We start from the raw sequence: 12,063 nt of genomic DNA on the forward strand, positions 1-12,063 counted from the left end.
TTTAGTACCTAGAATTTATATAAATCATTTTACTGTGCATTATATGAACACTATTCGCAAGAAAAAAAATTGCATTGTACAGGTAAAGTAAAATTTTGTGTATAAAGCACGTTTAGATGCTTAAGGCGTCATTTTTTGTGATTTGAAAGCAATCTAGGGGCAAGGAATGCGACCCTGGCGCCCCCAGCAGTCACTCAGCCATCTATGGTGTACTCAGCTGCATAACTGCATGGCGCGGTCCGTCAGCCATCGAGCGTGAAATGTAAATAAACATTCTGCGTGGTTCTCGCGGCAGCAGGCCACTGCGTTCAGGAGCGCAAGCGATGGCAACCGTCTGGCAGCAAGTGCTCGCCGTCGACGCTCGCTTCAACGCCTACAGGTCGCCCAACGACCCAAACTTTCGTAAGTTTCGGTTCATGTTTTGCCGACGGCGTTGCCACATCGGCCACCTGTTTCTGGCACAGCGCGCCGTTGATGCGAAAGTGTATCCGCTAAGGATGTCGCGAAATTGGAGGGCCTCCGGTTTTACTGTGTTTGCTGTTAACATGCTTACGGTAGGACAGTGGATGATATCGTGCGTTTGAGCATTCGCGGGCGCGTATGTTGGCGCGCGCTTCGGTGTCGCTCGCGAAAGTTGTTTCATTGTTCTGAGCTGTGTTCGAGTCATTCGGCTGTTGTAGAGCTAACAACATCACCGCGGAGATGCTTGCGATCCCAGGATACTGCATGATCTTTTGAAAAGCAGAGCGGTTTGAACCACAGCTTTATTCTTCAGATCGGCGGACCGCGCAGTTCAGAGCGTAGCACATAAACGTTGGAGCAGTTTTCCGCCTAAAGGACTTATTAAGGTGTGTCAGAATTAAAATCAGCTTTGGAGCTTTGACTGGGAAGCATACACGAGGAAAGTCTCGTCGAGATTTAGCGTAATGTTCTCGCTACCTTAAAGTCCGCGCGGTGAACCAGTGCAGTGAATTTTCTCTTCAATTAAAACCAGCAAACAAAAGCGCTTCTCTTTATGCATGCTATGAATGTTGATGCACAATCTTTTTTGAAACCTTTCCTTTTAGGAACGATTAATTCTACGTTTATAACTTCCTGTTTGGCATTTTCGTCTTGAGCTGGTTTTGTGTCTAGTTCCCATTTCGGTGTGTGTATTATAAGCAGACAACAAACTCCAGACTGATCATGAGCACATCCTGAAAATTAGCTCCACATAACACTCGTCTTTCATGCAGGGACGCTGTACATACGAAGGCGGAGCCAACTGCTTAGGGAGTCACAGAAGAACGAGGTGAGGAATATTTGTTCCTAGTTGATCGTTGCTTTAAGCAGTGGCAGTGGCAACATGATGTAACTAGTTTCCCCCATTCCGAGCAACGTTAAAGTGTCAAAGTCGCTGCATCTCCGTGTTCTAACTGCCACCTGGTGTTCTTTATCCTATAGCATGCAGGTGTGCTCGTGACACTTTGAGTGATGGATGAGTTGCACAAGTTCTTTTGTTTGTTTTTCCTCTGTTTGCTTTCCATTCGGCTGCCTCCATCGTTGCCTCCAGCAATGCATCGCATTCCGCAAACAGTACCTGCGCCTCCGAAGCCAGCTGCTCGCCCAGCGGTATGGCGTCTCTGTTGAGCAGTCGTAAGTGCTTCTCCTTGGTTGCACGTTAGTTGCATGGGTGCCTTTGTTTTATGAAAACTTTCCATAACGAGCGCAGTGAAAGAGGAACTTGTCTTGTAGTCTTGACACTTAGTGACACAGCGACAGCCCGCAGTCTTCTCACGTGACATTTGTCGCTCCAAGCCAACGGAAGGCGTAGAAGAATGGCAGTGCAAGGGTGTGCCAGCTCATATACGTGGCTGAACTTTAGCTGCAGCACATTCACCTCTCTCTCTCTCTCTCTGATTCTTAGTAACCTCCTGGGCTATGAAAGTAACGTAATTTCTTTCTAAAGTTAGCAACTTGTAGCAATACTTTAGCGCCAGAGTATGTGTAGGAGTTTTCACTTTTTCGATCTTTGCACCACTGGGTTATTCGCAATGTGCCCACCACAGCGTGTATCTTCTACATACACCTGTACCTCCATTATAGGTTGATGACACAGTGTGAATGTGAATGGTATGCTTAGTGTTTTTATTCTGACAGACGGTTGTGCAAAGATGGCTGCTTGTGCAAATTTTAATGCTACATTGAACTGTATTTATGCAGTGAGTTTAGTTTGGTGGTGGTAGCCACTTCTGACCTGAATTCAGCTGCCACATGTGGCTTTTATAAAATATAAAAGCTACAAACGAAGGCTTTACAGGGCCTAAAGCAGTGGAATTAGCGCTTTTGGTTAGAGGCCACACCCAAAGGTTAGGTCACCTGCGTTGCATACCAGATTCTTTTCCAAGAAAAAAAAAAGCAAGTATGCTGACGATACAGACTAAGACTAATACACAAAGTGTCCTACTTATTGTGAGCCAAAGGCTTGGAAAAAGTATGTACAGGTAGCAGTAATCAAACTGGAAGAGTATTTTCTGCAGTTGCCTGAATGAAGCAATAGCATTGTTCACTTAATAATAAACTGATTGATTGGTGAAAGTTGGAAACGTGGAGTGCTAGAAACATGAAAAAGAAGTTTTAAATGTAAAGCGGTTGATAGTTTTGTTTAAAAAGTGTGACCACACCCCGAATAAAGGCTTGTAGCAACTGGTAGCATTCTTCAACTGACCATTGGCATGGCATAAACAAGATATTGAAGCTGTTGGGACTTATAGCAATTCAGAATTTTTTTTTTCAGTCTTCATTTTTTGACCTGGGCTATTTAAATATTTGGCTTTTCACAGCTAGGATACCATGTAGGCCCGCATCTTTTTGGTTGTGTTGATTAGCTCCTGGCTGGGCACACTTATGATAGCCTTTTAATGTAGTTTCTTTTTGTGTATTTATTTACCTTGGTACCTTGTTAGCATTCCTGGAACACCTTCTGTAGAAGATGGAAAGTGTGGGCTGGGAATAACTTGGGAGCTTGGCTGGTATGTTCATGCTTAACCACTTAGGCACGCATTTGTGGCCTAGTCGTCTGCTTCTGTGTTTATCTGTTCAGCCTTTTCTTGCTTTCTTGAAGTGAGATGCCCCAGAAGAACTCAGTAGACTGACACGCTTCCCAGGAAATGAGCTTCGTGCCACGTGCTAATTAGTGATAACGAGTCCCTCCTTAAGTAGTAGTTGCAGTTGTTTGAGAGTGCTGCCCCAAGACAACAGCAGCAAGTTCACTGTTGGTTGGTTGGCTTGTATGGTTTAACATCCCAAAGCAACTCAGGCTATGCGGGACACCATAGTGGAGTGCTCTGGAAATTTTGACCACCTGGGGCTCTTTAATGTGCACTGATATCGCACAGCACACGGGCGCCATGCTTTCCGCCTCCATCGAAAAGGGGCCGCCGTGGCCGGGATTCGATCCCACATCCTTGGGCACAGCATTCAAGCGCCCTAACCGCTGCACTGCCTTGACGGGGTAGCAAGTTCATTGTGGATGGAATCGTAAGTAGCAGGACCCACAGGAACTGTATTATGCGACTTGCGCAGCTGGGCTCATTGAGACAGCAAAAGGGCACCTTCTCCATGGGTGTGTGCTCGTGTACCTTGTAGTTGCAAGAGTAAACAAAGGTGGGGACTACATGCAGAACACTGGGAGGGTGGACAAGGCACAGAGACAGAGGAATAAAGATTGTCAGTGTGCAAAAGTGGTGTACTATGTCCGCACCAAGCATGACAGCTCTTGAACTCTAGATGGCTGGCAACTAGCGTGGCTTGTGACGTAGCTACTGTCGATGCATGCCATAGCCGAGTGTATGCTTGAGAGGACCCTCGGTAACTGTCGTACTCTGTGATGCAGGAGCAACCGCAGTCGAAGCATGGGTGGCCGAAGCAACAGTCGGGCTACTCTCGAAGTGAGTCTCTCTTCTTATTTTGGATACAGAGCTGCTGTGTGTTTGTTGTAGAGCCTTCACCCTTGGAACACTCTCTCCGATAAAAAGGCACCTCACACCTACAAGCCTCCACACTCCGATACAATGTGGAGGCTTAAAGAGTGTGGACACTCAAAGTTCGTCACAGAAGAACAGGAAACTGAGGAAAGCCTAATACAAATGCTTGACCAAGATGAATTATTCTGACAGAAGCCTCGGAGTTGCCATATCACAACACCACAGCATTTCGCACCCCACATGATGCTTTCCTTAGCGCTCACTATCTTTGTCCAGTGGCCTAACAGAAACACCACAAGACGCGGCTTCGATAGAAAGCTGAGCTTATTGACCCAATGCTGAGTCGATGCTCTTGTCTTAAGAAATTGCGAGCAGCGTACATTTGGAGGCATATTGCCGCCATCCTGACCATTCACGTCTGTGTCAAAGCTGTTCATCCTTCAGTTAGCTCATGGCCTGTGTTCGCTAGTTATGACACATCGAATGCTTTTCATGAGTTCTGGCTGCAGTTTCATTCATTGATCGCTGCGTCATCTCTCAAAGAAGTTTGGAATCACTGTAACATGTTGTTTCTAGTCTCTGCGTCTTCCTTGGGGATTGACCTGCTACGCTATGTTGTGGGCGGTTTTCATGTGTTCTAGGTTTTCGTTTTTGTTTTTTTTTTAATCTAGGAGCACCACTTTGCTAACATCTCTTAGCCTTTAAGCTGGCTGTCTCCTTTCTTGGGCTTTCTTTTTTGCAAGGATCATTTACTCCTCTCAGCGAGGGTGCTGTCACTCAGATTTATGGAACACCGAAATAGCATTACTGCAATAACTGCATTTCTGCAAATGTAGTTAAGTCGCGGAAAAAAAAATTGATCTTGGAGGAAAACAGTTAAACCGGTAATTCTCACTGTGCAAGTAGCGACAGTGTTTAGTGTGCTGTAGTTAGATTGAAAGAACTGCAGAACGTCTTGAAAGTAGGAGAAACTATGCATTTGCAAAAGCACTGAAAAGTTGTGTTTGCAGCAAATTCCCTGCAAGGAGATGAGCACCGTTTTAGTGCCTACAGTGTTTGGTGCGTAACAGAAAAGCAAGCTCAAGAGTCCTGATTGAAAAAAAAAAAAAAGCAAGTTTTTTTATATAGACTCAGTACTGTGTACAGTGCATGTGCATGTTAAGTTTGAAGTGCTGACTCTTTATGAAGCAGAGCTCTCACCTGAAGCTTTCTTAGAAAGGAAATGAAATGTGGGGAAACTGTCAGGAGGGTGCGCATGCTCTGGCTTTTATGAAATGCAGCCTACCATTAAAGGACTATAGACACCAAATTTTGCCGTCATTTTTCTTTGTGGAAATGATGCGTAAGTCATTCGTGTATATCAATCTGCTTGCAGTTTTTGCCTACGGCCGCTAAATTATTTATAATTGAATTTTCTTTTCTCACCAGTTTAGGTTTCAACAACCAAGAGATGGCTGTGACGTCACAATCATGTCTTTATGTGCGACATGAAAAAACTGCGACATAATCGCCGATTCTTCACTTTTAATGATCCCTGTTCTTGAGGCAGGCTGGCCTTATCATTGCACAGCAATGATTACATTGCTCTGTTTTTATCCCTTGCATGACCTAGACTTGACTGTGAGGTCATAGCCATCGCTGGGCTGTTGAAACTGAAACAGGTGAGAAAAGAAATTCAATTATAAATTATTTAGCCATCGTAGGCGAATATGACGTGGTGATCCTTGTACAGTAATGTCTTAGGCATCATTACAAAAAATAAAACAAGAACCCAAAAATGATATGTCTACAAAAGTTGTCCTATACAGAAAACACGTATGTACAGGAGTTAGCTTCACTATAGGCACTGACGGTGGCCTCCTCTCACACTTTCACACTTCTTTTTGCAATGCACAATTACTGTGAGCACGCAAATGTCGAGGTTGTGTCGGCTGGGCTAAATTTTGTATTTAGCAGGCTGGTTAGTATGCTTGGTCCCAGTTGAAAGAGTGTGCCCAGAAGCCCCTGTAGGCTGATCAACATGCTTTTCTTGCTTTTAATCATATTTGTATTATTTTGTCTTGAACATGTCCGATATGGTGTGCACGAAACTTTTTTTTTTGTCAGTTTAGATTACTGCAGGGATGTAATGTTCCACAAATAGCCACAGCTTTCATTATTTTTTCAACCCTTTGCAAGAAGAACAATCTCAAGTCGGGCATTAATAGAGAAATTGGCATTTAATATATTTAATATCAATGCTCTTGCATCTTATATAAAGTTCTGTTGTGGCTTTAGTGATTTTGTATTTACATTTTGTTGTTTAGTTTACATTGACACTTAAAAAGACACGAAATTTAATTGTTTACATATTGACTCTTCACTGAAAAAATAAGCCAAAAGAAGTACATAACTGACCTTCACTAAGCATTGTATAGTCACAACGTGGACATAGGACCAACTGACATAAATTGCATTTTTGTTGATTGGGGGCATTCTGGAAACTTTCAGGAAGACACAGGAGTGCAAAAAATGAGACACGAACATAGGAAGGAAACTGAATGAGCTCTAACTTTCCTGTTCCCTTTCTGCATCAGTGTACCATTATTAGGCTTTTTTTTTTTGTCGTCTTAAATGCGCACAACACAACCAGCTGTGCATGTTTGACTACGTTGACTATGTTTGAATTTGAATATCTTCCTTCAGATTATAACTAGCGGCTTTCTGGTATTACTCAAGAAGAAAGTATATAACAGATAGGGCTGAAATGGGGAGGCTAATGAAAAGGGTTCTACTTAAGTTGAGGACAACGCAGATAGCTGTGGAACGGAAAATGCTAAGGGTAGCATTAAGAAATAGGGAGCAGGCAGAGTGGGTCAGAGAAATTACTTGAGTTACTTACATTCTTGTGGAAATCAAGAAGAAGAAATGGGTCTGGGCAGGACATGTAGTGCGAAGAGAGGATAACCGATGGTCGCTTAGGCTAAAAAAACTGGATTCTAAGGGAAGGAAAGCTTAGCAGGGGGCCTGGGCAGGACATGTAGTGCGAAGAGAGGATAACCGATGGTCGCTTAGGCTAAAAAAACTGGATTCTAAAGGAAGGAAAGCTTAGCAGGGGGCAGCAGAAAGTTAGATGGGAAAATGAGGTTAAGAAGTTAGTAGCTAGACGTTAGCAGATAGCACAGGACTGGGTTAGTTGGTAGAATATGCGTTCGCCCTGCAGTATACTACGTTTCATACATCAAGTGCAACACTTCCAAAGTTACAGCTCTTGTTTGCGCTCTCCACATCCGCGATGAAAAATAGTGCCTGCTCTTGACGAGAGGAAATAATAGTTATTTTGTCTGCAAGATTAATACATCTTACATTTGCCGTCAACTTCATAAAGAGCACCTTTTTTAGGGAGAAAGGATCGGATTCAGTGAATTTGTATGTTTTTATGTCGTTTTCGTTCGTGTCGCATTTTCGCTGCCCCACAACCTTGCCAGCTATGCCACTAGATAGCGCTAGCTGTGCCCTCTGCGCTGCACATCTTTTTTTTGAGAAAATGGTTCTTCGGTGCGCATTTTTTCTATAAGATCCGCACTGCGAAGATGCCTAGGCATGCGAAGCAAGTTATTGCAAACGTGTATGCTCGGAATAGAGCCCGTTTCCGCAGGAACCACTTGGCCACAAAGCGAGCGCATAGTGATACGCCTCCTTTTTTTTTTTCTTGCGGACTACTTGTGTAGCTTTCGCTGCATTGCACCTGATGTATGAAACGGAGTATAGGTATAATCCTGCTGCTACTGATGATGATGATGATGGCCTTGACTGGAGGAGCTAAGAAAGTTTGTTCCTCTCGCAGACATCGGACTCATCAGAGAGCCGGCTACAAGCCAGTGGAGAACCCTCCCGCCGCGGCTCCTTTGGCAATCAGCACTCCCTGACGAATGAGGGGCTGGTCCCGACCTATGCTGCTGAAGCGAGCCGGTATGCCCACCTCACCTTAACCCTTTAACCACCAATTTTTTTTCCGAAAAACGTACCAAAATTGCTAATTTTTTTTAAGTGACCATAATTTTCTCTATGTAATTGTGGTTCTAAAAATTATTACTTCGATGGTTTGTGGTTAAAATGAACACTAAAAGGTAAAAAAAAAAAAAAAAAAGCTGTTGACGAGGGTGGCTTTCCCACAGTGCATGCGCATTGTGAAATGGCTCTTTTGAGCCTTCAATTAGGCACCAAACGTGCAAAATGTGTTTTTTATGGTCGACTAACTCTCTCTAGTGTTCAAAATCGCAATCAATGCAATTGCCGACCGTAACTCGTCTTTCAGTATGGCAGCTCCGCAATATCGGGCCGGACGAGTGTAACTCGTCATTGGCGATTTTGGTACAATTTGTCATGACGAGTACACCTCAGGGTTGGCAGTTAAAGGGTTAATGAAGGGACAGGGAATGGTTCCTTACGAGCAAGTCTATTGAAGTTCTGTGTAGCAATAGTAACTACTATCTTTCCTTGAATGCCAGCACAGGCATTTTCGCTCATTACTAAGACTACAACAACTACATTGGAAAGCCTTGCGACAGTGAGCACCTTTTGATGAGCTCCTGTTTACAAACGCGCATGCTGAGACCATTGCGTGGTCGGTGGTGAAGCCAAACTCAAAGCTTGAGTCCAGTATTCAAGAGCCAAAGCAGATTTCATTCAAGTTTCTTTTTTTTTAAACACCCTGCAATTTTTTTCTTCTTTCGTGACAAATCTGCTTGTTAGCTGTTCAGTCTCTTTGTAGACCTGTGAAACATTTGAGAGTTAAGCAGGAAATAAGTGTTTTTGCAATCATCCTGAAGCAGCCAGTATGCTTGTAACGTCATCAAGGCATTCTGTTTGCTGTTGCCACTGTTCAGATGATAACCGTACTCGGGCAGTAATGAAATGTTTTTTTGTTGCTTTTGAACTACTACGTGCGTGTGGAAGTGTGTATATAACACCAGAGTTGTCAAGTGTTCCAGTTGCGACTTCACTTGGGCCAAGTACAGGAATATGCAGAGCTGTTCCTAGCTTGGTTAGCTGCCGCTTGTATGTGGACACATAGTGAGGACGTTTTAGTTAAGGCGGTTAGCAGGCATGAAGACATTTCGTAGCCACACAGGTGGTTTTCATACTTCTGCTTCGGCAGTATCTCTTGTCACTGATCATTGAGTGGTGCCTTACGCAGTGCCATAGTGGGAGGCACGAGCATTTCGGAGAACTATGCCTTTGCGGGAGTCCACCATATCTTCGACCAGCATCGTGACGCAGGTGAGTGTTACCATCTAGTCTGCTCTAATTAGTGCCTCCACTCTGGTTACTGGGATAAAGTCACAAAGCTCTCTTTTTTCTTTATTTTTATTCCGCTGCTCTTTCTTTTCTCTTCTTCCTCTTTCCTGCACGTTCTTTGCTGCATGTTGCTTGGTGCACTCCGTAGGTTGCTATCTTACTTTCAGTCCAAGATTCGTAGTCTTTATTTGTTCATAAAACAAACAGTGTAGACGATGGCTGCCAAACATGTGCCTCCTATGAACTGATGCTATAGACCAACACCAATCTGTAACGTAACCACAATGTGTTGGCACTTCTGTCGCCAGGCTGGGCCGACTGGGGGTGAAAAGTAGGGTTAGCGCCCATAGGAATACATGGAACCAAAAGGTTTCAAAGCAATTTTCTCATTTCACAAAGCACCTGTGATATCGTAATACGACATAGAGCAACCATGAACATCCCAGAACAGATAGTGAAAGTATGAAATCTCATTACCGAGGCGAAGTATTTTTAAAACACGGCAAAACGTAGGGGGTGTGCAAGTTAGGAGGGCGACCCATAGAAACACATGTAAACACAACTTACTGCAACATTTTTCTAGTTTCGCAGAGCACCATGAAAGTGATGGCCAATCGTTAAACAATGGCCAACGCTTTGAAGAAGTGTGTGACAAAGTATGCTGCGTCATTGCGAAGGCAATCTACTTTTAAAACTCCTCGTATAAAATCTGAGTTAAAAATGCATTGCGGTAGCGCGGCCCAAACAACAATAGATGTAAAGAATGGGTCTCAAAGAAGCTGACTTTGTGCCTACGAAAGCAGTCGTTTATTATGAGCTTGTGCATTACTTTAAGACCATGAATAGTATATCTATGCCACAGCATTTCGTGCTTGACATCTATGTAAAACATATTTATCAATAAATATGTGTGGCGCGTTTCTAGACGAACCCACACGTCTAGGAGGCGAGTCGCCCAAGCGTTTTCTTTTTTTTTTTTCCTTTCTTTTTTTGGTGAACATCTTATGCCATGCCCCAACATCATTTTGCATGGCAGAAGTAAAAAAAAACATGCCAAGTGCTGATGACGGGCTGAGCCGCATAGGGCAGTGTAATGATGCCGTCGGGACATGGTTCATTTTGTAAATTGAGTAGAATTAAATGCAAACTAACGGGCACGATGTCATTCCTTCCTGAAAACATCTCTTATGGCTCTAAGTACACACGTATTCGTTTAAAACGAATACGTGTGTAGTTGCGTTGCAATACATGCATGTGATGGGCAAGTCGTAAGCAAACATTTTGAGAGGCTTTATAGTATTCCGATGTCGGTGCACACGCTGCATTGTCTGCGTCATACAGAAAGAAGAAAAAAAAAAAGACGAGGAAACAGCACAGAAAGCGCAGAATGATATATGAGAACCATACCAATACCACGGGGAAAGAAGAAAATAAAAGAAGAAAAATAGGTAACTAGCATATATGGCCATTGATGACCTTGCACGCACCCACTTTATTCAAAATAAGAGCACTGCAGAATCTACATTGGAGTAATGCGAAAGCACGGATGCTGTTGCTGGTTGCTTCTAGTAGCTTAATTCACTTCTTGTTTGCCCATTTTAGTCTTTGATACTTTCAAATTGCGTGCAAATCCCTTCCTATGCCCTTTTTCGGCTCTACTTCCAGTTTCGTAACGTCACATCCTTGACGTCACATCCCAGCTTGCCTTTTGAGGGTGTCCGCCGGATTCACAACAAAGATTATTCAAGGAGATGTTAAAATAGATTGCCTCCACAGAGACACATTATACTTTGTCATAGATTTCTTCAAAACACTGGCCAAAGTTTAACGATCGGCCACCACTTCTGGTGCTCTGCAAAATGAGAAAACTGTTGCGGTAAGTTGTGTTTACATATGTTTCTAAGGGTCGCCCTCTCGACTCGCACCCCCATACATTTCACGGCGTTTTAAAAATACTTTGCCTCATTAATGAGATTTCATATTTTCACAATCTGTTCTAGGATGTTCATAGTTGCTTTGTACTGAACGACATCATAGGTGCCCCGCAAAATGACAAAACTGGTTTGAAATATTTCGGTGCCATGTATTCCTATGTGGGCTAGCCCTACTTTTCACCCCCAGTTGGCTGCGGCGCCGCGAGCGCCCACTTTGTTTGTAAACACGGTGTTGGTTTAAAGCATGTGTGCCCCGCCGGGGTGGCTCAGTGGTTAGGGTGCTCGACTACTGTGCCCAAGGATGCGGGATCGAATCCCGGCGACGGTGGCCGCTTTTAGTGGAGGCGAAAAGCTAGGTGCCCATGTGCTGTGTGATGTCAGCACACGTTAAAGAACCCCAGGTGGTCGAAATTTCCGGAGCCCTCCATTATGGCGTCTCTCATAGCCCGAGTCACTTTAGGACGTTAAACCCCAAAACAAAACCCAGCTATAGCACATGCATATAATATCTCCTATTCTATTGGTCAACACTGTGATCGTTTTTACTGCTATTGATGAGTGCGACCTTCTTTCTTGCAGCATTTTATTTATTTATTTTTTATTGTTCTGCAATATCCATGTATGTGTCACTTTGAAGCGTGTTTTTGCTATTGAAGGCAAATTGTGTCACCACTTTTCTCTGGTAGTGTTGGTTGTGCTTCTCTGCGCAAGGTGACATTGTGATATCACTGATTGCGCCACAAACTTGAGTCAGGGTTGCGGAAAATACAAATCGTCTGCTTGAAACCAGGCTGAGACAAAATTAATCAGGACTTGAAGGAAGTTCTTTAAAATGGCCCTTGTACTACACTGAACTTTGATTTATTTGAAGCAACTGCATAATG

The 12,063-nt window shown here is 43.6% G+C and overlaps 1 protein-coding gene across 2 annotated transcripts in view; it reads left to right on the plus strand.

Moving 5' to 3' along the window:
- The first annotated feature begins 193 nt into the window (after positions 1-193).
- Positions 194-12,063, plus strand: part of LOC146188684 (WD repeat-containing protein 13-like) — a 35,074-nt gene continuing 23,204 nt past the window's right edge. The window contains exons 1-6 of one of the 2 annotated variants that reach the window (XM_084603885.1): positions 194-402; positions 1,236-1,291; positions 1,553-1,635; positions 3,875-3,929; positions 7,792-7,916; positions 9,145-9,227. In XM_084603885.1, the coding sequence (XP_084460011.1) occupies positions 324-402; positions 1,236-1,291; positions 1,553-1,635; positions 3,875-3,929; positions 7,792-7,916; positions 9,145-9,227 (481 nt within the window). In that variant the 5' untranslated portion in view covers positions 194-323. Of the gene's footprint in view, positions 403-1,235; positions 1,292-1,552; positions 1,636-3,367; positions 3,520-3,874; positions 3,930-7,791; positions 7,917-9,144; positions 9,228-12,063 lie in introns of those variants that run through there. The other variant, XM_084603886.1, reaches the window with a different exon arrangement.

The sequence above is a fragment of the Amblyomma maculatum genome, chromosome 5 (genome assembly GCF_055883805.1).
Source record: "Amblyomma maculatum isolate TAMU_Amacu chromosome 5, ASM5588380v1, whole genome shotgun sequence".
Taxonomy (NCBI): domain Eukaryota; kingdom Metazoa; phylum Arthropoda; class Arachnida; order Ixodida; family Ixodidae; genus Amblyomma; species Amblyomma maculatum.